The sequence below is a fragment of the Pygocentrus nattereri genome, chromosome 27, assembly GCF_015220715.1.
Source record: "Pygocentrus nattereri isolate fPygNat1 chromosome 27, fPygNat1.pri, whole genome shotgun sequence".
NCBI classification, from domain to species: Eukaryota; Metazoa; Chordata; class Actinopteri; order Characiformes; family Serrasalmidae; genus Pygocentrus; species Pygocentrus nattereri.
In genome coordinates this window covers 9,604,280-9,626,434 of record NC_051237.1, presented here as the reverse complement: position 1 = coordinate 9,626,434, position 22,155 = coordinate 9,604,280, and the positions used below count along the sequence as shown (strand labels likewise).

Below are 22,155 nucleotides of genomic sequence, written 5' to 3'. Positions count from 1 at the left end.
ATAACACGACAAACATACATGTTTCCGCAGGATATGTGAGTCAGTTAAAACCAAAGGCCGCCATATGACCATTTGCACTCAGTTATTGGGGGTGACTCAGCATTAATGGTGTCATGCTGAAAGTGAGCAGCTGTGTTTGCTCTGAACAGCTCTATATTGTAATGCCTCAGTTAGTCTTCGTGCTAATCCAAGCGTGCTGCTGCTATGAAGAGCCACGGTCTGCGCCTGGGCTTTGATAAAATTACTGAGCATGATATACAGTGAAAGGCTGACACGCAAGCTTAATGTAACAACCGACCACACGTTTCATCCCATATATGGATAAAAATGAAAGAACAAAAGATCAAAGACCTGTGGTGAGTAAATATGATTGACTCATATCAGAGCCTGTTGGGCAAAAGTGTCTTGTGCAATGTCCACATAATTTGATGGAATTGTTTGATTGTTTGATTGTTTGATTGTTTGCTGTAAGTCGCAAAGTCTTGCTTGTAATCTTAAGAGGAAAAAAAGAATCACTAAAAATCTTTTAAAACACATATTTTACAAAAAGATCATCTTCTACAATCCTAAAATCCAATACTCAGTGGTCTTGTTCTCTTTTCACCCATAATAGCATTTGCACCATTAATATATCAAAAATGTTTTTTTTTTTCTTAAAATGTTAAAAGTAACGACAAATAAAGTAAGGTGACATTATGCACAGTCTGGTTAGTCTACATAAAGAAAGTAGTTTAAGACTAATATAAGAGAGTTCTGTACTTCAGAACTGGTGAGACTTAAATCGATTGGTCACACTCCCACTCTAGATTACTTTCACTAACTTTAATTCACTGCTGTGTTCAACAGTGGGAAGGTTAGGGCCTACAATCAAACAGAACTTGTCCAAATACTTATATAGAAGGCATTACTGATCTTATAATGTGCCACTGATGTGTTTGATATAAAGTTCTTACAAAACTACTTTTTTGTTTACAGTACAAAAAATAGTAAGTCTTGGGCAGGAATTAGTTGCAAAACTTGACCATCGTATCTAATTGAGAACAATTTCATCTCCTCAACAAAAAGCAGTAATTCATGTCAGTGACATATTTCCTTGTTCAGTTCTCACTGGCATAGAAACGCTATATAATTTGTTTGGTTTAAACAAACATCTCATGCAGAAATCATCTCTGTTCCGTGGGTGAAAAGCATTTTGTTTGCACTTGGGCTAAATAAACTAATGCAACCAATCTTTCAGAAAAAAGTACACAATCATAGATATATTTATTGCAAAAACAGTTCTAGGGAATTTCAGAATAAATAATTGATCATAAACCAAACCTCCTAATCCACCCCCTTATCTGTTGCCTTTCCAGTGTATATTTTTGCCTCAATGCTGGAATGTATTTTGTTTACATATGAGAATATTACTGATGAATGCATTGGAGTAAGATAGCCACCATTACATTGTAATCCCCTGATTCCTTTGTTCTAAACTGCTGAGCAGGAGATCTAAAATGCATTATAACCTATAATAAAATAAAAATAAAGTAAAAAAAAAACACCATGAAAAGTAGAACCATCCTTAAAAACAAAAGTAGACATTTCAGACTAAGTGAGGTGAACTGTGGTCACTGCAGTGAAGAGAACCTGTGAGAAGTGATCTTTGTAACACAGAGTCCTGAGTGGCTTGTAATTGAGTCCTGTGGTCAGCAGAGGGCCAGCAGGGAACTCTTGGAGACAGGTTTCCACCAACACAAACCATTGCCTAACTATTGGTGTAAAAAAATTAAATGACTTGCTGTTTGCATTGTTTTCTCTTTAGCACGGTAAAAAAACTGATGCAAAGCTTATTGCATAATTAGGGATTCTTTTTACACAGCATAGCCACAGCAACAGCATGAGTCTGCAGACTCCAGTGTTTACAATTTTAAATGGTGTTGAGCACTTAACAGCGCTGACAATGATAATATATTTGAATAGATATTGCAAGAATATCACTGGATATTGCATTTGATGGCTTTGATGGAAACCACATCCCACTCTCCTGCCATAGTCCTGACTGAGCATTTTGTGTTTGTTGGCAATGAGGTGTACACGGCTCTCACAGGGAGGAGGGGGCGAGGATCAGAGACAGGCTCTAATGCACGTCACTATTTGCGTCTTCCGTGATGGTGGTGATGGTGGCTGTGCATATCCTCCATGGTTACCCTGCCCCACACGCCAATCACGAAGGTCTCGATCTCACATTCGTTTTCTCCTCGCGCAATGCGGAAGTAGCCATCCTCACCCCAGTTCTTGCCCCATGAGTTGGCAGCAATCTGCAGAAGCGCAGTGGAGGGTCATCAGACATTACACATTGCTGTGAATGTTACATTTCATCCTCATTAAGACTGATTGATAGCATAAAAATGTCTTACCCAGTACTTCTGTGTTCTCCCGTTGTAATCTCTTTCTTCTCCCCACCTGAGCAAAATCAGAGCAAAACATTATTTCCATGATTAGGATTCGGAAGAGTCACATATAAGGCTCTTATATTAATGGAAATCCTTGTTCAAGGTTTGTGTATTTGAACTTTTTGTTAACACTTTACTGAAGGCCAGTGTTCATAATGCTACACAACACCTGCATAAGCTTTTCAACTGACATAAACCTATACAGACATCCAGGCTTTGTTAGAAAATCGACAAAGCAACCTTTAAGACAACTGACTTGGAATGTGCCTTTATTAATGTTCAGGTAGGTTTATGTCAGTTGTCAGGAAAGGGTTATGTAGGTGTCTTGTAGCCTTATGAACACAACCCTTCAGCAAAGTGTTTTTAATGTAACTCTATGCCGAACAATGACCCTTATTCATCAAAAAACATTAAAAAAACAGTGGAGATTTGACCACTTTTAATATGATACAAGGTACTAATGAAAGTTTCACAAAGCGTGAGTGGACATTCAAGTACAAAAAAATGAATCACAGTGTGTGAAATCAAGTACCATCCAAATCAAATACCAGCATTCAAAATACAGCATATGCTGGTTTTCCTCATAACTAGCATAGCAGCTTCCATTGCTGCTGACCAGCAAACAAGCATACAAAATGAAATATATCCTGGTTTTTCTAGTAGGGTAGACAGTCAATAAAACAACTGCATTCAGTGATGTGTGAGCCACTGGCTGTGCTTGTAAGCTTAGTTTTTCAAGGAGCGAGTGCACTGTATAAACATTTATTACAAATCATTACAAATACAACCACTAGAAAGAATAAAATGTGAAAAACGTTTAAGACAGTAGGATGATGCAATTCTGTAGTGTAAAGCAATATGTTTAAATGCTCTATCGTTGCAGTGTATCAGATGCCACAGCACTCATTAGATTAAAACAAAAGCAGAGTGTTATACATTATTAAATAATAAAATGTAATGGTTGCAACATCTGTGTATACCAATGTGCATGGAAAATAAGTACATCCACTATTTGCTATAGGTAATATAGATTACATTAATAATAGTTAATTGTAAATTCAGCATTTTATTGAGGTTTTTAAACCGGTTTATATTATACATACTCCTACTAGACATAAGTTTCATACAGATACTCCAAAGATGAAATCGATGACCGAAATCGATGATCGAAATTTTCAATTTGTGTGCACTCACTTCACAATCAGATTTGTTTGTTTGCAACCTCAATGAGTAAATGTGTGTATGAGTGGCATTGACTCCATGTTTACAAAAACTGAAACTAACAAAGTTAAAACTCTTCTCACAAGGGAAGAAAATCTTTCAACCAATTAAAAACATCCTGAAAACACTTCTGTCTATGCTAACATTCCAGCCAGGATTTGGGTATTTCTTCTGATGAGGAAGAATTCCCCGAATGCCATTTCCCTCTGGCCTGTGAAGTAGGAAGGATGCATGCACGAGGAAGCAGCACACGCCTGCCTCCTGCCATCTCCTGAGTACATCAACAACAGCAGTTCAAGCCAAAGAAACATCAATTCAAAGGCCCACCTCAATAATTCAAGGGGTGAGTCTGAGGTAGGCCTTTGACAAAACCATGGACACATTCTGTCACACTCCAGCACCAGGCCTTGTTCTCAGGCACCAGCCATTCCTTAAATACTTAAGTATGACCCACTGCAGGCTGCTGCCTTTGACTTCCAGAGTGTTCCCAAAGATCAGACCAGAATGTCCCTCTCTTTATTTCTATTACTGGATCAGAACATTTAGCCTGTCCGATTTGCCTCTGTGGAACAATTTCGTGTGAACTTTTCTGTCACAGTGGAATGCTGGGAAATAATCTGGTTGCCAATTCGAGTCAGTCACCATACCCTGGCACCGGCTTGTCCTTTATCACCACATCACCAACCCTACCAAAGTACAAGCAGAGTTCAGATCTAATGAAATGGAAATATAAAAATAGCTGGACAAACAATGCGTCCTAAAATAAAGTATGAGATGTCAAGATGTTGTACTCTTGGCAAAGCCAGATAAAACACTGGACACTGGAGTAAGAGCACAGTGATGGACTTATCTTACCCTATTTGGTGCCCTTGACCTTGGACAATGACAGACATACCACGGCTCCTGGTCCACCCTGACCTGCTGTGAGTTTAGGCCCACTGTCCGTCCAGTGGAGTCAGGATCAGCTAGTCAGACAATGTCATTCCACCACACTGGACATCAATGAGCTTTCCATAAACTTTCCCAGGCTCTTGGCTTAACGGAATACACCGTGGTGGGATTTTCCTCATGAAAACACTGTTGCATCATCCCATCCCATCCCCAAATCCATAGCCCCATCATCGCCCCCGAGCCTCCAGAGCTGCGAAAGAACCGCAGTGTCAGCAAACAGACACAGGCAGGAGAAAAGCCAGGGTTCAGACATCCACTCACTCACCATCATCATCACCACTGAAGCATGTCACACACACAGACACCAACAGCAAACCAGTCCCTACACACACACACACACACACACACAAAATAACAGACGCAGACCAACACAGACACCAACGGTGAATGTTTCCAAAGCCTCAGCACCCATCCCATCAAGCCAAATCACTTGACTTGACTGATGAAAATTTGACACAACTGAAGTTACTGCCGCTCTAGATGTGCTCAGCAATATTCACATCCTCAAGATAGGAAATGAAAAAATAACCAGTTATTTCCTGCTAATATTTCCAAATATGAAACATTCTTCAATCCAGACAAAGTTTTTCTAGGAGGATATCTGATGCACCCTCATATAATACTGAGCGCCTGAACACAGCAGGAGAAAGATCTCCAAAGCCTCCTCTGCACTTCCAAATGATGTGGTAAAGGCATGTCTAACTCAGTGTTAAATGGTCAAACTTCCAGGCCAGGAGCATTCACAAGACCTCTGAGATAAGATCTGTCTCAGTACTATTTTTAACATGCCATCATCAACTTCGACTCCCTACTCAGAAACACTTCAGATCTACATTACACAAGTGGCCCCTCATAGTGCACAGGGAGAAGGGGATAGTGAGGAGGCTAGGTTTGCCACAATGCGCTATATAGCTAGCCATGCAAACTTCATAATGGAAGACGTTTGCCATTTTTTAAATTTTGAAAGGGAAACGCATCAGGTAGCAGTGATCTCTGGGCAAGTCCACACTGGTGTTGGTCCTTTTTCTTTCAGAGGACTCATCTAACATCCTTCAATAGAACTAATAAAGTAATGGAATGACCCTGAAGATGGTAGTCGGGATTCTGCTGAAGAGAAATGGTAAGTCAAAGTGGACGAATGGTAAGTCAAAGTGGACCGTTTAAACTGGTAAACCAGAAGAGATGAAAGGTTTAAAAAAGTTTATTAAGAATCGCAGACTCACTGGCCACAGACTATTTCAGGATTTAATCCAGAACAGAAGCCACAAATCAATTTCTTAGCTCAGAAGAGAGCCGAGCAATTGAAGATTATTATGACAGATTGAGTATATTGACCCAGCTAAAGAAAAAATAACAAATTAAGTAAGATGACCAGATTTCAGAAATGAAAACTGGAGACATTTCCAATTCGGTGCTTAATGCATCATTAAAGAACGTGGGGACAGTTCTAGTTTCATGACATGTGGATATTCCGTACATGGATGGCTGAAAAAGTGACACAGCTTTAAAAAATTATGCACTATTTGTCATGTATGTCTATACAAGTCAGATATCTACCCATCACTTGGTAGTATGGTTCACATTCCATAATCTTACCCCTGCTTTTAATCCCTAGGTTACCTTGTGTCTTGAAAAGATGTTTGTGCTGACCTTGTGGACTGACTAGACACTTGCTAGCTTCTGGTTGAGTTTTTGTTATCTAAAACTGGGTAAAAGTGGTAGAATAAAGCAATAACCAGTCCTCTAGACAGTCCATGGTCTGAAGTCTAAACATATGCATATAATGCTACCCTGCTGTAGAGTGATTTGTGCCTCACAAGCATTTCAATGCATGAATGTCCTGAAATGTTGTGTAAATGACAAATAAACTTTAAACTTGAACTTCATTTAGTCTAAGGCTGGTTCCGTAACTGACCAGATGACTGCTGCGCATGTATCCTTTACTGAGTCTCAGATGAGACTGTTTGGCTGGATGACGAAGCCCGGTGAGGCGGGCAAAGGGCAGAGTGTTGAGTGAAGGTGGTGCAAAGAGGTAGAGGGGGCAGGGACGTGGCTGAGAGGGTGGAGCTGAACAGTCAGCCATCCAGGTGTTGTTTCTGCATTTTTGTGGTTGCCATGGTAACAAAGAGCATGTCTGGAAGTAGGGCAGAGGTGTACTAGAGGCCAGAATCTGCAAAGCCTTTCATTTGATATCATTCAATATCAGTAATTATTGTTAATTATATATTGATAATGTGAATAATTATACAATTATTTCCTAATTGTCCATTTTAAGTCAGTATAGTATTTTGGTGTAGTATCTTCTTCCAGTGTAAAACAGAAAACGCTCATCATAGAACATTAATGGAGAAAGTACAGTATAAGTATTTTACTCTACAGAATTCAAGGGCCCATATCCTACATTTTTACAGTATTTTATTTTGTCCCTTATGAAATTTGTGTTGTTCTTTATCTCTTAGAATTTAACAGGCTGTTTTCTTTACTGTGCTTTTAAGCCTGATAAATGTAAATGACCTCTGCTCTGACTGCCTTGTATTATGTCTTTGTCAAAAAAGCAGTCTATAAGGAAACACTCCTTATAACTTCAGGAGTAAAGAGGAAGGGCTAAACTGCTGTAGGCTAAATAGATGGCTATATGTAAACGTGTTGATGACATCACAAAAAAGTGAAAAATAATCAAAACAGGCTGTTGTTGCAGCTTGGATTTTATATATAGATTCGAAAGTGAATGCTATGTTTTCAAAGTTGATATGGGCCCTTTAACATGGGAAGTAAATAGCTCCCTAACTGCCCAGTTACCTGAGTGGCTTGTATTGTTACAAATGAATAGTATATATACTATACTTCTTCACAGTCTTCTAGTGTACAGAGGCAGCAGTTGCTCAATTGTTTTGGCCTTTGTACATTATTTATGGATTGATAATCATTGTCATTTCATCAAAAAAATGTTCTTTGTCAGTGTTTGTTATAGTTTTATTGCCCAGACCTAATAACTATACATAATATAGATTCCTTACTCTTTGTGCTAATCTGTTCTATCAACTGGGTATTTCTTTTAAAGTGAGGACACACTAGCACCTAAATATGAAAATATATACTTTGATCTAATCCTGATGAAGCTCATGAGACCCTTGTTTGTCCACTTACATCCTCTTGCCCACTTCCACTGCAGGAGGGGAAAGGTTATGCTGCTGCTTGATGCTGTGTGAAAGAGCAGCTCTTACCCTGTGATCCTCACAGAGTGTGTTCCATGCTTGCGGTACTGTGGCGATTTGTGGAAGTTGACGTTTGTGTGCCGATAGATTCCACTCTTGTATGTAAAGAAATCCTCATGGACATCCAGGATGGCTAAAGAAGGAAGACAAACCAGCAGGCACACCCATTACATACAGTTTGGCCACATCCTTGTTTGCTCTTTAAGAATAGCCCTTTGAAAGGTTATTCATAGTGTTCTAGCAGTGTGTTGTTAAAATGTCAGTAATCCACCTACAGCTGACCATTGAGACTCCAGGGTTTTTGCTCACAAAGGCATGTTGTGTTTAATCTTAGATATATCCTTAAAAATATAGCATTTTGATCTCTCTGACTTGTTCAACATTTACAATAAAGCTGGATGTAATGTATCATTGTGAACTGCACAGCACTAAATACTATGGGTGCTTTTAAAGTGTGATTATATAACATCCAGCAAGCCCACCCAAGCATCTCTGTCCCTCGTCTGATCAAAGTGAGATTAAGGTGGTAACAGACCAACCACTCTTAGAGGTTTTCAGCTTTGCTACTGTAATTGTTGATTGTTGAGCTCAGTGGAACTGCAACCATTGTTCAAAGTAAAGCTGGTTAGGAGAGCTTTCAGGAAACTGCTCTCTTTGAACACTATGTGCACCTTCCAGGTTTGAAAAGGAAACCTCTATTTGGACTGTGCAAAAGTCAGAGACCACCCTATATTACATTTCTAGTCAAAAAGGCCATATATTTAACAGAAAAGCTTCAACAACTAAATATGATATCACACTGTTCAGTATTCAGCTTGTGTTCATTACAGCGCCCCTTTCCATCCTCACCACACTCTACAGGAGGACTGTAAAAAGTGTCCTGATCACAGGACCCTACAGTGGATTGTGAAGACAGCTGAGGAGATCATCGGGGTGTCTTTTTACATCATTGATGCCTCCTACCAGAAGTGCTGCGTTAACAAGGCACCTTCATTGTGGATGATCCATCCCACCCCTCTCATGGACTCTTCACTATCCTGCCATCTGGCAGAGGATACTGGAGTATCCATTCCATCACCACCAGACTCGGCTTCTTCCCCGATGCACTCAGGTTATTGAATGCACTGATGTAGACTGATCTCACACCCCTTTATCCATCACTGTGCACTGGTTTAAATTCTTTAAATCTTAATCTGTCAATGATTCAGTGGGACCCCTATTCATGTATTGTTTTGCTGCCCTGTCTAGTTAGCGTCCTGTATTTTTTGTCTTGTACATTTGTTGTTCATGTATTTTCTCATATTTTTATTGTTCTATATATTTAGTCTGGTGTATTTATTGTATATTCTACACTCATTTAACACTGTCATATATCTGAGGAATAACAATACAGACCACTTGACTTCTATTCTCTATTCTTTTCAGGAAACGTGACTTTGGTTTAAAGAAGTCAGCAGGGATATTTTTCCACACCTCCAATGTTAATGAGATTGGATTTTTTGCCTCTCATAATCTAAGTTGTCCTAAACACATTCAATGATGTTGAGATCTGGACTCTGGTGTGGTCAGTCAATTGTTTTACGGACAGCAGCAGCTTCTTTGTTTGGTTGGAAAATGTTCTTCTTTTTTGTCTAGTTGTTTTTCTTAGTAACAGCTTTTTGACAGCTACACATCCTTGCAGACCCACAGCATTGAATTATCTTCTCACAGTGGAAGGGTGGACAGAAACACCTGTGCATTTTTTCAGATTTGAAAAAGAATGGAGTTTGATTTGATCTCTTAAAGATGATATTAATAAAGTTTATCTGATGGGGCCAGCTTTGAAAACACTTTATTTGTCCAATTATTTTCTTTGACATTCCCCTTCCTTATGCATTATGTATTATCTTGCATCTAATCTTCTCAGAAATGTCTCCTGAAATAAGAATAGCTTAGTACTTAATGGCCATTTTGACTAGAAATTGGCTAGAAATAAATGAAGTGTGGTCTCTGACATTTGCACAGTACTGTACTGTACATAGCAGCTTTATAAATACTGTAACCCTAGTACACTCACTCCTCAGTATCAAATGTTTTTCACCTCACTCTTGATATTCAGCCAGGGGCTGAATAGAACTTAGGGTAAAAAAAACAGCCCATGGTCAAAGTTTCCTTGTGTGTGGAACAATGCAACAAAAGACTGGCACAGACTCATACAACATTATTACACAATGTCATGCGCACAAATACACACACAGACAGCCGAGATACCGAATGTAATACCAAATGACCGCTATGACCTTATCATTCTCATATACATCCCATACCTTGCACAGGCCCATTTTCCATGATCTCCTTCATTATCTCCTTCTCCTGTGAGTAAGACAGAGAACAGAGTTAACAATAATCAATGTAAAACATAAATATCTGCATTAGGTTCATAAAGTTTAAAAGCCTATGGCACAATTCCCAACTCACTACCTGTCAAAGAGATTTAAAAATCCTATCCTAGAACTTTATGGTGTGATAAACTGTAGAAGATCACTGAACTCTATTTGATCACGTACATAAAACCTAAGACAAGCAGAACATTGTGAATATGGTCTGAAATGAGAGCACAATCATTATGGGCCTGCTATATTAACATGGTGCTAAAGTCTGTGGCCCATTAGTCAACCTTTTCAATGTTTTTTAGTTGAGGTGGTCTTTACTAATGAGGAAAAGGCTAAATGTGATACTAAATGTGAATTAAGGCTCACTAGATTATTGGCATTAATTAGATTTGTGTGCTTACATTTATTTGAGAGCTTCATGCCTTCAATTAGAAGGTTTAAGTCAGCGGAAGACAAGCATAGGACCCATCATCAAGGATCTTTGCTTTTCTTTGGACCATTCATCCAAGTGAAAACAAGCTAATTGTCAGCAAAATGAGCCATTATTATATCCACATAAACTTTGGAAGCTATACTGAGAAAACTAAGCACACTGATTAGGATGTCGTTCAACTCACAGTAAGGCATTTTGTCAAATGTATACTAAAGCCTTGTAAGCAGTGTATTATGTAAGATTAGGGAGTGTGTTTGAGCGGACTTGTCTGTAGCAGTGTTTGAAGTGTACTTGAAAGGTTTGTTAGGGTATTGCCTCGACTGAGAGGGTGTTGTTCTGCCTCATTGTTCTACCTCGCTGAGGCTTTCTTACATTTGAGGACAGCCTATAGGGTGGGGTGGACTGGTAGATGTCGTTGTGGTAGCTGTAACTGTTGGGACAGCGCACTGTGGCCTGTCTCTTCCCTCGGCCCACAGAGCGACTCTGCATCATACAGCGGCTGACCTCAGCAGGGGTCTGCTCGGGCAGAGAGAATGGATAGCACTCCTGTGTCACCACCCTAAGAGAACAGAAGAGAACTAGTGAAACACAATATATTATGAAGTGCAGTGGCAGATGAATAAAAAATATTCCAGCCCTGAACCATCTTCCAAAATTTTCAAGTTATTGCTGCAATATATTTATGGTTTTTATTTTTTTTTTACACTGCATGAATACAGCATAAGACATATAATCTGGCATCACATGTTTATGGCACGGTTATGTCACTGTTATGTGCCAGGGTTCAGGTAAAGTGTTTGTCATGTAAAAACTGTGAAAAAAATTGTTACTGGTAGATCAAAGAAACTCACCCTCTTCTTCTCATGTACCACCAGGCCCCATCAATGCGCCCCCCAGCACAGCCCCCCTGGTTCCGTGTGTCACAGGAAATCAGATTCTGGGGTGAGAGCTGAGGAGTCATGTGACCCATAGACTGAATGGAAATTCGGTCTGATGCTACAGCTGGAGGGATGAAAGAAAATGAATTGTTTTCTTAGAATTTGCACCACTGATTAACTCAGGCTCACTATTTTCATCTCAATTTTTACATTTTTTAGCTTTTCCAATCTATTTCATACAGTATTGTTCTGTATATTTCTTGCATTATATTTATTGTTGGGCTTCCAGCCTACTTTCGCACTGTTGTGCACAATATTCTAATTCAACTGCTGTGTCTGGTGTGTTCTACTTCACTTGTTTAATTTCTCCATATTTCTTGTTTAATATGGATAGTGTATTTCTTGGTCACTTGTATTGTGTGGTCAATGCCCTGTCTTGTATGTCCCGCCAATTGGCAACGCTGTATATTGTACATGAATGGGATGACAAAGCTCTTGACTCTTGATGAGTCTGTAGGGTAGAGCATGCTTCAGTTTAGTAAGCTTGCTGACTCACCTGCTGTGGAGAAGGCCCAGGAGGCTGCACAATTGCCCTGGTCCAGTGGCTCATGGATTTTTCCTGGCCATTTCTCAGCTGCATTGAAGTAACTGGGTATATCCTCATTATTGTCCATATTCATCTAAGAAAAGTATAGGACAAGAGAGAAGAAAAAAAAGAGAAAAGTTAAGACTTGTGTCTCTTACAAGAAGTAGGTTACAGAGTGTAATGGTGAGCAATGCAGTGGTGAGTATAGTCTGCTAGGTGTGTTATTGACATTTAACTTCCATTAAAAAAAATGCTTAAAGTGTGAATCTGAAATGTAAAATATTGTATCAGTAAAAGCTGCAATGTGATTAAAAACAGCCACCAATCACAGTCCTTCTCATTTTGAATCTGCAAAATAATAAAGATTATTATTATGTTTTAATAAAGATTTAAATGTATGGCATAACAGTAGGGCAGTAGTCACTGTGCTCCTTTTCTGTGAAGCAGAGTCAATCATTGAAGGAAAGTCTTATGCAATCTGCTTCTAATCTGAGACAGGAAGGTCTGGACTGTCTCAGCTGTCAAAGTTCATCCCACTGACAGCTCAGGTGTGTGAGGCTGAATGAGGCTCCTGTGCAGCTTTCCTTCTTCGGAAATGCACAGTCACACACTGCATTCCCGCCGTTAATATTTTAATGATTTATAAACACAACTGATAGATGTGAAATTCTGGAATTTTCCAAGACTGATACAGTTCAAAATGGTGAACAACACTTATCTTACTGAGAAAGTGAACACTCATCCTGGGTAAGAGGTTAAAAACCCAAACAAAGTAACATAGAATATTTAAAATTGCATAAACATTAATATCTTCACTATGGGAACAATGATAACTTTCCTGGAGAAGAAAAACACCAACTTTAAGTGGAAGTTAATGATAATTGTAGCAAGATTTTATTGAAAGTAATTTTGGTCCATTTATTTTTGTCTGTTTATCATGAATTTTGACCCAATGAAAAGGACAACTGTTGAGTGCCAACAATGCCAACATTATGCTCATTAGAAAGCATTGATGGATTTAGAATCCCTAGGGTTTTAAGTATGTAAGAGGCTGTTATGCTTTGTCTCATTGTCCTGCTGTGATTTGAGCCCCAAGCATAGTTGAAAGCATGCATGCATCTCCGCTCTGCCCTCAGCCGCAAGTGGAGACATGTTAGGGGAGAATGCGGTGGGATACGGGTGCAGAGAAATGTTTCACATCTCTCTTAACTTCCTCCCTCCCCCTTGCATCTGGAGCATTCTCTGTTCTGCATGCTTTATGTAACGTGTCCTCATGGAGAATAAGCAGGCTGCTAGAGAGGAAGACTAAAGGCCTCACTGAGTCTGATCAAAACAGCCAGCACCAGACGGATGTGTACAGGATACAGGAGCATTCATCCACACCGATATAGCCCTTTCACCTTCTCTACCAGACCGGCCAACAGTATCAGAGATCAAAGAGTAGTCAAGTTCAGCCGGATGTTGTTTTCACATGGATTAATTAATGCTAAATTATGCTAACGACTGGGTGTGATAGTCTAAACTGAGATGTCTGAGGCATTTGGGAATGTGAGCAAAGCTTTCATAAAACTGAGAAACTGTAAAACTGTAAAAAAAAAAAAGACCAAGCGGATTTCTAAATACACTTCAGTGCTTAGATCACAATGAAAAGGTAAAGAGGGCATCATTTGAATAATAGTGTTTTTTTCCCTAACTCAAATGTAGCTAATCTATTAAAACATATTTGCTCTCTTTTTGCGCTAGAGTTGTCAGGATAATGCAGCTAACAAGTAATCTGTACATATTTTGAGAATGCTGAAGACTCATAAATTGCGTGTGTATGGGTGTTGGCGGGGAGGTATTTTTATGTTATGTTTCATTGATATATTTTTTAAATCTACTTTAGTTACAAACTGTTAACAAAAGTTAATGCTGCATTTACTTTACATTGAGCTGAACCGCTACCCTCACCAACTGCTAGCCACCCTGATGGTGAGCTGCTAAAAGAAAAACAGGTTTATGTAGAGTTGTAGGCTTGTTCTGAGCCCCAAAGCAGTATAACATTGCTTTATAAACTTATTTGTTTTTCAGCCATTATGTCCTCTGCTTGATGTGTGTTCCAGTACTGAATCTCAGCGTGGCTATGGGCATGATTTAATCAGTTAAAGTGGCACATATTAGCAATCTGACTGCTTGCCACTCAGCTCATTTGCATAAAGTTAATCCAGAACAGTTGTCAGTTATAAGTGTATATTCAAGACTCACATAACATGACACATAAATGTGTTCTGCTTGACACAAATTATCCAAAAAAATTCAAACTGAGAAAAAAAAACATTTACAGTATGTTAAAAGAAGATGTGTTAACTTATATTTACTTACAAAATCAACAAAGCATCTTATTTTACTGGGGTTGCTCAACGTTTTGCAAATGTTTAGCACCCCCAATTCAAAATACTCTGTCATGTCCCCGATGCCTTTATTAACACATGCTTACTCAAACATCCATTATAGTATTAGAAACTACATAAGCAAGTCAGCATTAGATCATTTGAAACTGGACATGGTTCAGGGCAAATGTGTGAGGATTTTGTGCTAATAGTCCACAATTAAAGCAAACTTTGCAAGTAAAACAAGACTTATTTGGCTGATTACCTTATTAAACAATAAGGGGAAACATTATTTTGCCATTATTGTGCAGTCACTTTAAGACTGTATGGTTTTGTGTAGATCATTACAGCACAGATCACGGAGAATCCAGTGTATATATTCCGTCCTCACCTGAATCTCGTTCATGCTCATGATGGCTCGGGAAGGCCTCTGAGTGCCCAGACGGTAGCGCAACCCCTCATCCAGAGTCATCCCCCAGAACTCACTGTAGTTGGCTGCCCTCCAGCTGAAAAAGCCATAGACATACAGGAGATCTGCTTTGTTCACTTGTAGGCTGGTTTTCAGACATAGATTAAGCCTGGTCCCAGACATATCATATCAGTGTCAGGCTGAACATACTGCTTTGTAAATGTAGTGTCTGTTTTTCTCACAGTGATGAATGTTCACTGCATCAATGAAGCTGGAATGAGAGTGTGAGTGGGTGAATGAGTGCATGGCTCTCACCCATAGTTTCCTCTGTTCACTGCCTGGATCATGTCAGGCTCTATCAAACAAGCATGCTGCTCACAGTTCCACTGCCCATTTGGCCCACAGGTGCTGCAGGAGAGAGGAACCAAGACATCATAATAATTAGCACAACAGGCCCCATTAACACTTATTCATTTATTTAGCAGACATTTTTATCCAGGAGTTGTTTTATGCTCCCTGGGAATGTAACCTCTGACCTCGACCTTACGAGCATCAGCGAAGCTGCAGGAGCAGACACTACACAGACATGTTGATCTAAATTTAATGTCTTTCTGAAATAACCCTAGTTGGTGAAATACACAGTGCATTGTCTCTGTACCATTTGCTTCTGTGTTGTAGACCAAAGAACAGGGGGAATGTAGGCGTTCGGCAAAATTTAGGCAAACAGTAGGGGGGGAAAGGATAAAAGCACTCTGTGGAATTCCCCTGAGAGACACAAATGAAAATGAAGGAGAGCACTTGGCTGAGTTGGAAAGAAGGAGGAGAAAAGACAAGAACTGTCAACCTTTTATGGCTTTTATGGCTGCTCAAAGAAATATCCATTTTTAGGCAGCATGAGGGAGAGAAGGGGGGCCGACTAAGCCTGCTACATGAAGGGGTTTTTGAATGTGAGAGGATTCAAAGAAGAATATTCCAATCACACAGGATGTTTTCTTCTTCTGAGACCCTGCTGTGTGATTAGTTATGGTGGGAATTAACTTTCAAATAAACTCCAGTGCAAAAAAAAAGTGAAAAATGGGTGGAGGCCATGATTGCTAAGGGTCGATAACAAATAAGGTTTTTAAAATGACAATTTTTAAAAATCTTATTAAAAAAGAAAATCATGTCTCCACATATTTTTGCATTTATTTTCTTTATGATGTAATAATAGTCTGGCCCCTCTTTCATCAAAGCACATCAAAAGTCCTTTGTTTTTGGTTGCGTGGCCTGACATTTGAGCAATAAGAACTTGCGGGCAAAAGTTTTTCAATGAGTTGAGAAACCTTAAAGTTGCCGTATTTTACTACATGGTTTTTATTTTTAAGGCTGTAAAACATAAAATCATGCCAAAGTACTTTATTTAAAATGAAATAAAAATATATATATAAAAATGAAGCATTTTTTAAAATAAAATGGTACATCGTGTATTTATTAAATTATTTTTTTGAGAAAATAAGACACAAAAATGCACATCATGTCAGTGATCCACATACCTGTATTTAGGGGGCTAAGTGACCTAGCAAACTTACCACATACATTCATAAAATAAAAGTGCCAAAAATGGGTGTCTCTTTGGAGTGATGTCATAGTAGAACCACTTTAGCCACCTAAAGAAGCTTTTAATAAAATTATGTATTTAATTTTTTTCCATTTAATGTGGTTTTATGTATTAAGCAGTCTGTATTTCTTACTATTCCTTTAAGACTAATTTACACAAGTGACCTGAGTTCTAAATGGCTGCCCTATATTTGTACCTTATTGAAAGGCACATCCAGGCTGAAGTATTCCTTATAACTTTAGAGTGAATGGGTGGAACTTAACTGCTGTGGACTGAATAAGTGGATTTGTGTAAATGTGTTGCTGTTTTTTTACATCACAATATAATACATTATAAATATGCTGTTCTGTGGCTTAGCTTCAATGTATGGAAACTGGTACAGAGAACGGCTGCATCAGTATTTACACACTAAAACAAGCACCTGGAAAAAAAAGCAAGGGAAATTCAGTTTTCCAAATGGGCCATTTTAAGAACCTCAACATAAAGCAGCAGTGTCCAAACTGATAAAGGACTATGTGGCTGCATCCGTTCACAAAGCAGGAACACACATGGCCAGTTGTTTGAAGACAAACTGATTAAACTAATTGTGCTCCTGGAGTGAAAACCTGCGGTCACACCGGCCTTTATTGAATTAGATTGGATGCTCCAGATGTGAAAGTCCTATACTAGTTTAAAGTTTTTCCTGGAAATGAACATCCAAGCCAAGAGTTATTCTATTTTTAAGAAAATGTCAAAATTTGTCCAGTTTTTCAGGTTTTTGAGTTAATCTAAAGTCCAGCAAACCCATCTTCAGTCAGAACTGACAAAAGATTCATTCAGAAATAACTCACTTCCGCAAACCATTATATCTCTGACAGGCACATGCACACACACACGAGAACATGAAAAAGGTTGAATTGGTTGACTCCAATGAACCCCCCCACGCCCTGCCCCCCCTCCACCCACTTCCCTAAGTTGAATCTGATTAGAGGAAAGAGGCAGGCTCCTTTGACACTATGTTTTCTTTGTTGGATGAAAAAAGCAGGCCCCTGATGGTAAAACCAGCTCTTATTGGTTTGGAACAGACATAAATTCTGCTGATAGTGGCCCACACACTGATTTCTGTGGATAAGACTGGCTGATTTCTTCAATTCAGATGGAACCAGAAAGATGTGTCGTGTATAATCACGCAAGAGTCCATGGATGTGTTCAGACTGATATTACACCTTCAGTTGCACCTTTATAACACCTTTGGTTTTCATTCTGTATTGGCTCACCTTTTCTGTTTGTGTTAATATCAGACGTTAACAGCAACTGTTTTTCTTTCTACAAAACAATGCTGTCCTCATAATAGCAACATTATCCACAGCATTCCTGCACCTGAGCTACAAGTGAGTAATAATAACCAAAAAGTAAGAAAAGGTGTTTCAACTCATACATGCCGTTGGGGTCCTGGGAAGGTTAATAATAATAGATCTTCACTATTGAGCCTGGGAGAGATGACCTTCATGCCAACACGGTCAGGCCACCCCAGACAGCCCAGCCAGGCTTGAGCTCAGGAAATCTCTGGATTACAGAGGTGAACAATACGCCTCATGTGAAAGAATCCCACTGGGACAGATGCCAGTGTTTCCCCAGCCACCCTGTTCACAAACATCATATTAGTGTACGTCATCTCTGATGAACGAGAGAAGTTCCGGAGGAAACGTGCTGGATGAAGAGAGTGAAGACAGGGCTGAATAGGCTGGAGGCATTAGCACATATATCACTGTGATCTAGCAAAGCACTATCACTCTGAATCAGCTGATAATCCTCCACCACCAGACCCATCTCATCTATAAAAACTTATCATACAAACACGAAAACATTTCTACACAGCAAACACGCAAGCCCAGCACACAGGCAGTGAAAGTGTTCTGAAATGTGTTGTGTAAACACATTAAGATGTGAACTGATCAGTAAATAGGACATATACAGGTGATCAGTGTTTGTATTTCAACAATGACAGTTGTCATGCTGAGGATGTCTATCTGAACCACCTTTATCATTCACTATCCTATCACAGCTTCACATTTCTGTGGCAGGTGGCAGGTGGCAGAGATTTCCATATTTTATTAGAAAGTTAATGTTACTATCTTTTTTCTTCACACTGATAAGCCAGCTGTGTGAACATTTAAAGACAAATAGTCAATAATAAATAAAATTACATTACATTAACAGTATGCTGAGTTTAGAACTCTTTTTTTCTTCATCTATAAACTTACCACTTCAGACATAGGCCTGTGCTATAGAATGTAATATAGGGTGTGATGTCATTGGACATCAGCAATGACTGATAAGTAGCCTGATGATGGTGATGCTTCTTATTTCAATTATTACAAAACTAGAGGAATAATATCACTTTAAATAAATTGCATACAATGTTTTATTCCATTTTACTATATAAACAATGGATTATTGGGCATTGATAACCCACTGGGGTATAATAGAGCTGCTGTCTCTACTATGGATTTTCCAGAGTGCAACATTTCCATATAGCTTAGGCATCCTAATGAGTTGTAAAAGGATGAAAATATTATATTTCATGGTTCCCCATGGGCATTTGTAGCTGGTATGTAAAGCACATCAGATTTGGAACTCTCTCACTCACTTTTTCATATTTAGCATTCTGGAGTTTTTCCACTAGGGTGAAATTCACAGTCTATTCGCTTTCATGTGTGTCATTTAAAGAGAAGAAACAGCCTGAAACCGACAGCAGGAGCTCAAGAATGCACATATTGGCAGTGACAGGTTTTAAAATGAGAGATAGTTTATTGGCAAAAGAAGCTCACCCACTCAATATTATATTATTTAATGATTTTCATAAACTCAGTGAACGCTAAAAAGCCTGTAAGATAAAGACAGCATAGAAAGTGGGTAGAAGTTGCAATATAATCAATTATTAAGTAAATATTGTGCTAATTACTGTAGATATCACAAAAACAATCAAAACGCCTGTCCTCTGAAAATAGATGATTGATTAGCTCCTGAAAGTACACCATACTGCAGGCCTCTTTGCCAGCTGCTCATTGGTGTTGCTGTCACTGCTTTGCAGGCCATGGTGTTAATGAGGAGGAGAAAGGAGTGATAAGAGAGAGGGAGTATGGACGGATGAGATAAGAACTGTGGAAAAGAGACTCAGGCCAGCTGAAGGAGCAAATGAAGGACTGAGCATGCCAAGCTTGGCTGGACATCCTGCCCACTACATGCAACTAAAGCCTGTGTGCTGGCCAGAGGAGGATGTGTACACTGGAACAATGCAGTTTGGATAAATTCTAATTTACTATGTTTGTGGGTGTATTGCTAATTGTACATGGGTGTGTCAAGTACCACATGTCCTCGGGATATTTAGTTTAAACTCAGAAAATTGACCTAAAGTAGAGAACATTTGTGTCTTGTTTCATTTTTGTTATGTTTTCTTAGAGAGCTGATAAGAATGATGGTTGGCCATGTATCAAACATACAGTGACCCCATCCTGACTGGCAACTATTATCCCTCTTAGTGCCAGCTGACCTCACAGGCACTGGCACGCAAACAGCCCCAGTGAGCCTCTTCCGGATGCACAGACATGCAGCATCTGTACAGCACAGACAGCACATAAAAAGTCTGGTAGTTTTAAAAAATGTTTCAATAAATAAACATATTGTTTCTTTTTTGTTTGTTAGTTTTGTTCTTTTGTCATAACTTAAAGGATCAATATTATGGAAATCTGAATTTGTCTTTCATCTTTGAATGAAAAGACTTTAGTGTATGAATAAACACTGTTAAAGTTGCAAAACGTATCATTCTCAGTCCAAATGGTCCATTTTTTAAAAATAAGCTGAACAAACAGCCTGTTTGGAATTTGTTGTTTATATTATGTAATGAACCAAATTAGGACTTCTAAACAGATTTTCTCTATGGGGTATTGGGTTATTTTCTGTAGCTGTCACACCTGTTTGTAAAAAAAAATGTTCCAGAGCTGATGCTTCGTTTTGTGTAAACCTCCACAATCCCACATTTTACAGGATCCTCTGAATTGCAAGGTCATTAAGGAGTTGAAATATGAGTAATGCTATAGCTGTCACAAAATCTTATCACTGGGGTGGTACCCTCAAATCTCAGTATGTTTAGTCAGGGAACATAATTGTGCCATAATTGTAATGATAAAGTTGTATCGACTTCACACATCCTGTCTCGTCCCCAGGCTTTTATTTTATTTAAATAATACAATATTATGTGTAATATTGTATTGAACTGAAGACTTACTATTCATTAACTGCTACAAATTATTCAGTAAATGCTTTAAATTATTCAGTACTGCTATAAATTATTCAGTAACTACTATAAATCATTCAGTACTACCATAAATTATTCAGTACCTACTACAAATTATTCAGTACTAATGTAAATTATTCAGTAACTACTAAAAAATAATTCTGCAACTACTTTAAATTATTCAATACTACTATAAATTATTCACTATTTTAAAATGATTCAGTAACTACTGTACATTATTCAGTACTACTTTAAATTATTCAATACTACTATAAATTATTCACTATTTTAAAATGATTCAGTAACTACTGTACATTATTCAGTACTACTTTAAATTATTCAATACTACTATAAATTATTCACTATTTTAAAATGATTCAGTAACTACTGTACATTATTCAGTACTACTTTAAATTATTCAATACTACTATAAATTATTCACTATTTTAAAATGATTCAGTAACTCCTGTACATTATTCAGTACTACTTTAAATTATTCAGTAACTATAACTAAAGTTTTCATTAAACACTGTAACTTGAGTAATTACTTTAAATTATTCAGTACTGCAATAAATTCAGTATTCATTCATGCATTCAGTAACTACTACAAATTATTCAGTAAATGACATTATTATTCAGTACCTAATTCAAATTATTCAGTACCTAAAGTATTTAGTACTACTATAAATTATTCTGTACTACATACATAGTTATGGGAGTGGGGAGCTAAATTGTGGACCAAGGATCCTCAGTTATTACAATACCACAAAGATAATCTCATTTACTGAACATTTTATAGGCAGTGTATCTGTAAATATCCATTCGGAAAATCATTAAATAAGTGTAAATGACAGTTCTGTAAGAACACATATACAACCCAGACAGATGCTGACAGCAGCCACACTGGTCTGCTTGTTCCTGGAAACATAGCTCATGTCACTTAGGTGTCAAAGGGCTCTGGCACATGAGTAAGGAATTCCTCTCCCCAGTAACCCTTCACTTCTCTATTCCCCTACAGACATCCACTGTACATAAAAGCCCATAAAGGGCAAAAAACAAGATAAGACTGTCTACTCCAATCTGTACAGCTACAGTCATCAGACAAGAAACTGAGAATTATGGGCAATAGCCCCAGCAATGATACACCTCAGTGAGTGTGACTGAATCAGAAGATGAGTGGTGGACGGAGATAGATAGTATTTCTGGAGAGTGGTGAGTAAGCAGTGTTCAGTGAGGATCAAAGTGCAGAGCTCTCTGGCAGTTTGCCGTAGAGAGGTGAAGAATTCTGCAGCAATTATGCTGAATTTACCCTCTGCTGCTCAGTGGGAGGCTCACAGGGAGAACCAGGCATTTACCACTGCTTTAGAATTCATGCAGGAACAGCAGCACTACTGCCATACACAGTAAACTACA

The 22,155-nt window shown here is 38.5% G+C and overlaps 1 protein-coding gene across 1 annotated transcript in view; it reads right to left on the bottom strand.

Annotated features, from left to right (window-relative positions):
• Nucleotides 1-567: 567 nt before the first annotated feature.
• tinagl1 (tubulointerstitial nephritis antigen-like 1) overlaps nt 568-22,155 on the bottom strand; it is a 34,789-nt gene continuing 13,201 nt past the window's right edge. Inside the window, exons 4-12 of the mRNA XM_017695196.2 lie at nt 15,185-15,277; nt 14,852-14,966; nt 12,062-12,185; nt 11,479-11,629; nt 11,000-11,186; nt 10,129-10,174; nt 7,832-7,955; nt 2,400-2,445; nt 568-2,300 (exon numbers count right to left, since the gene is read on the bottom strand). Coding sequence (XP_017550685.1) covers nt 2,133-2,300; nt 2,400-2,445; nt 7,832-7,955; nt 10,129-10,174; nt 11,000-11,186; nt 11,479-11,629; nt 12,062-12,185; nt 14,852-14,966; nt 15,185-15,277 — 1,054 coding nt within the window. The 3' untranslated portion in view covers nt 568-2,132. The remainder of the gene's footprint in view (nt 2,301-2,399; nt 2,446-7,831; nt 7,956-10,128; nt 10,175-10,999; nt 11,187-11,478; nt 11,630-12,061; nt 12,186-14,851; nt 14,967-15,184; nt 15,278-22,155) is intronic.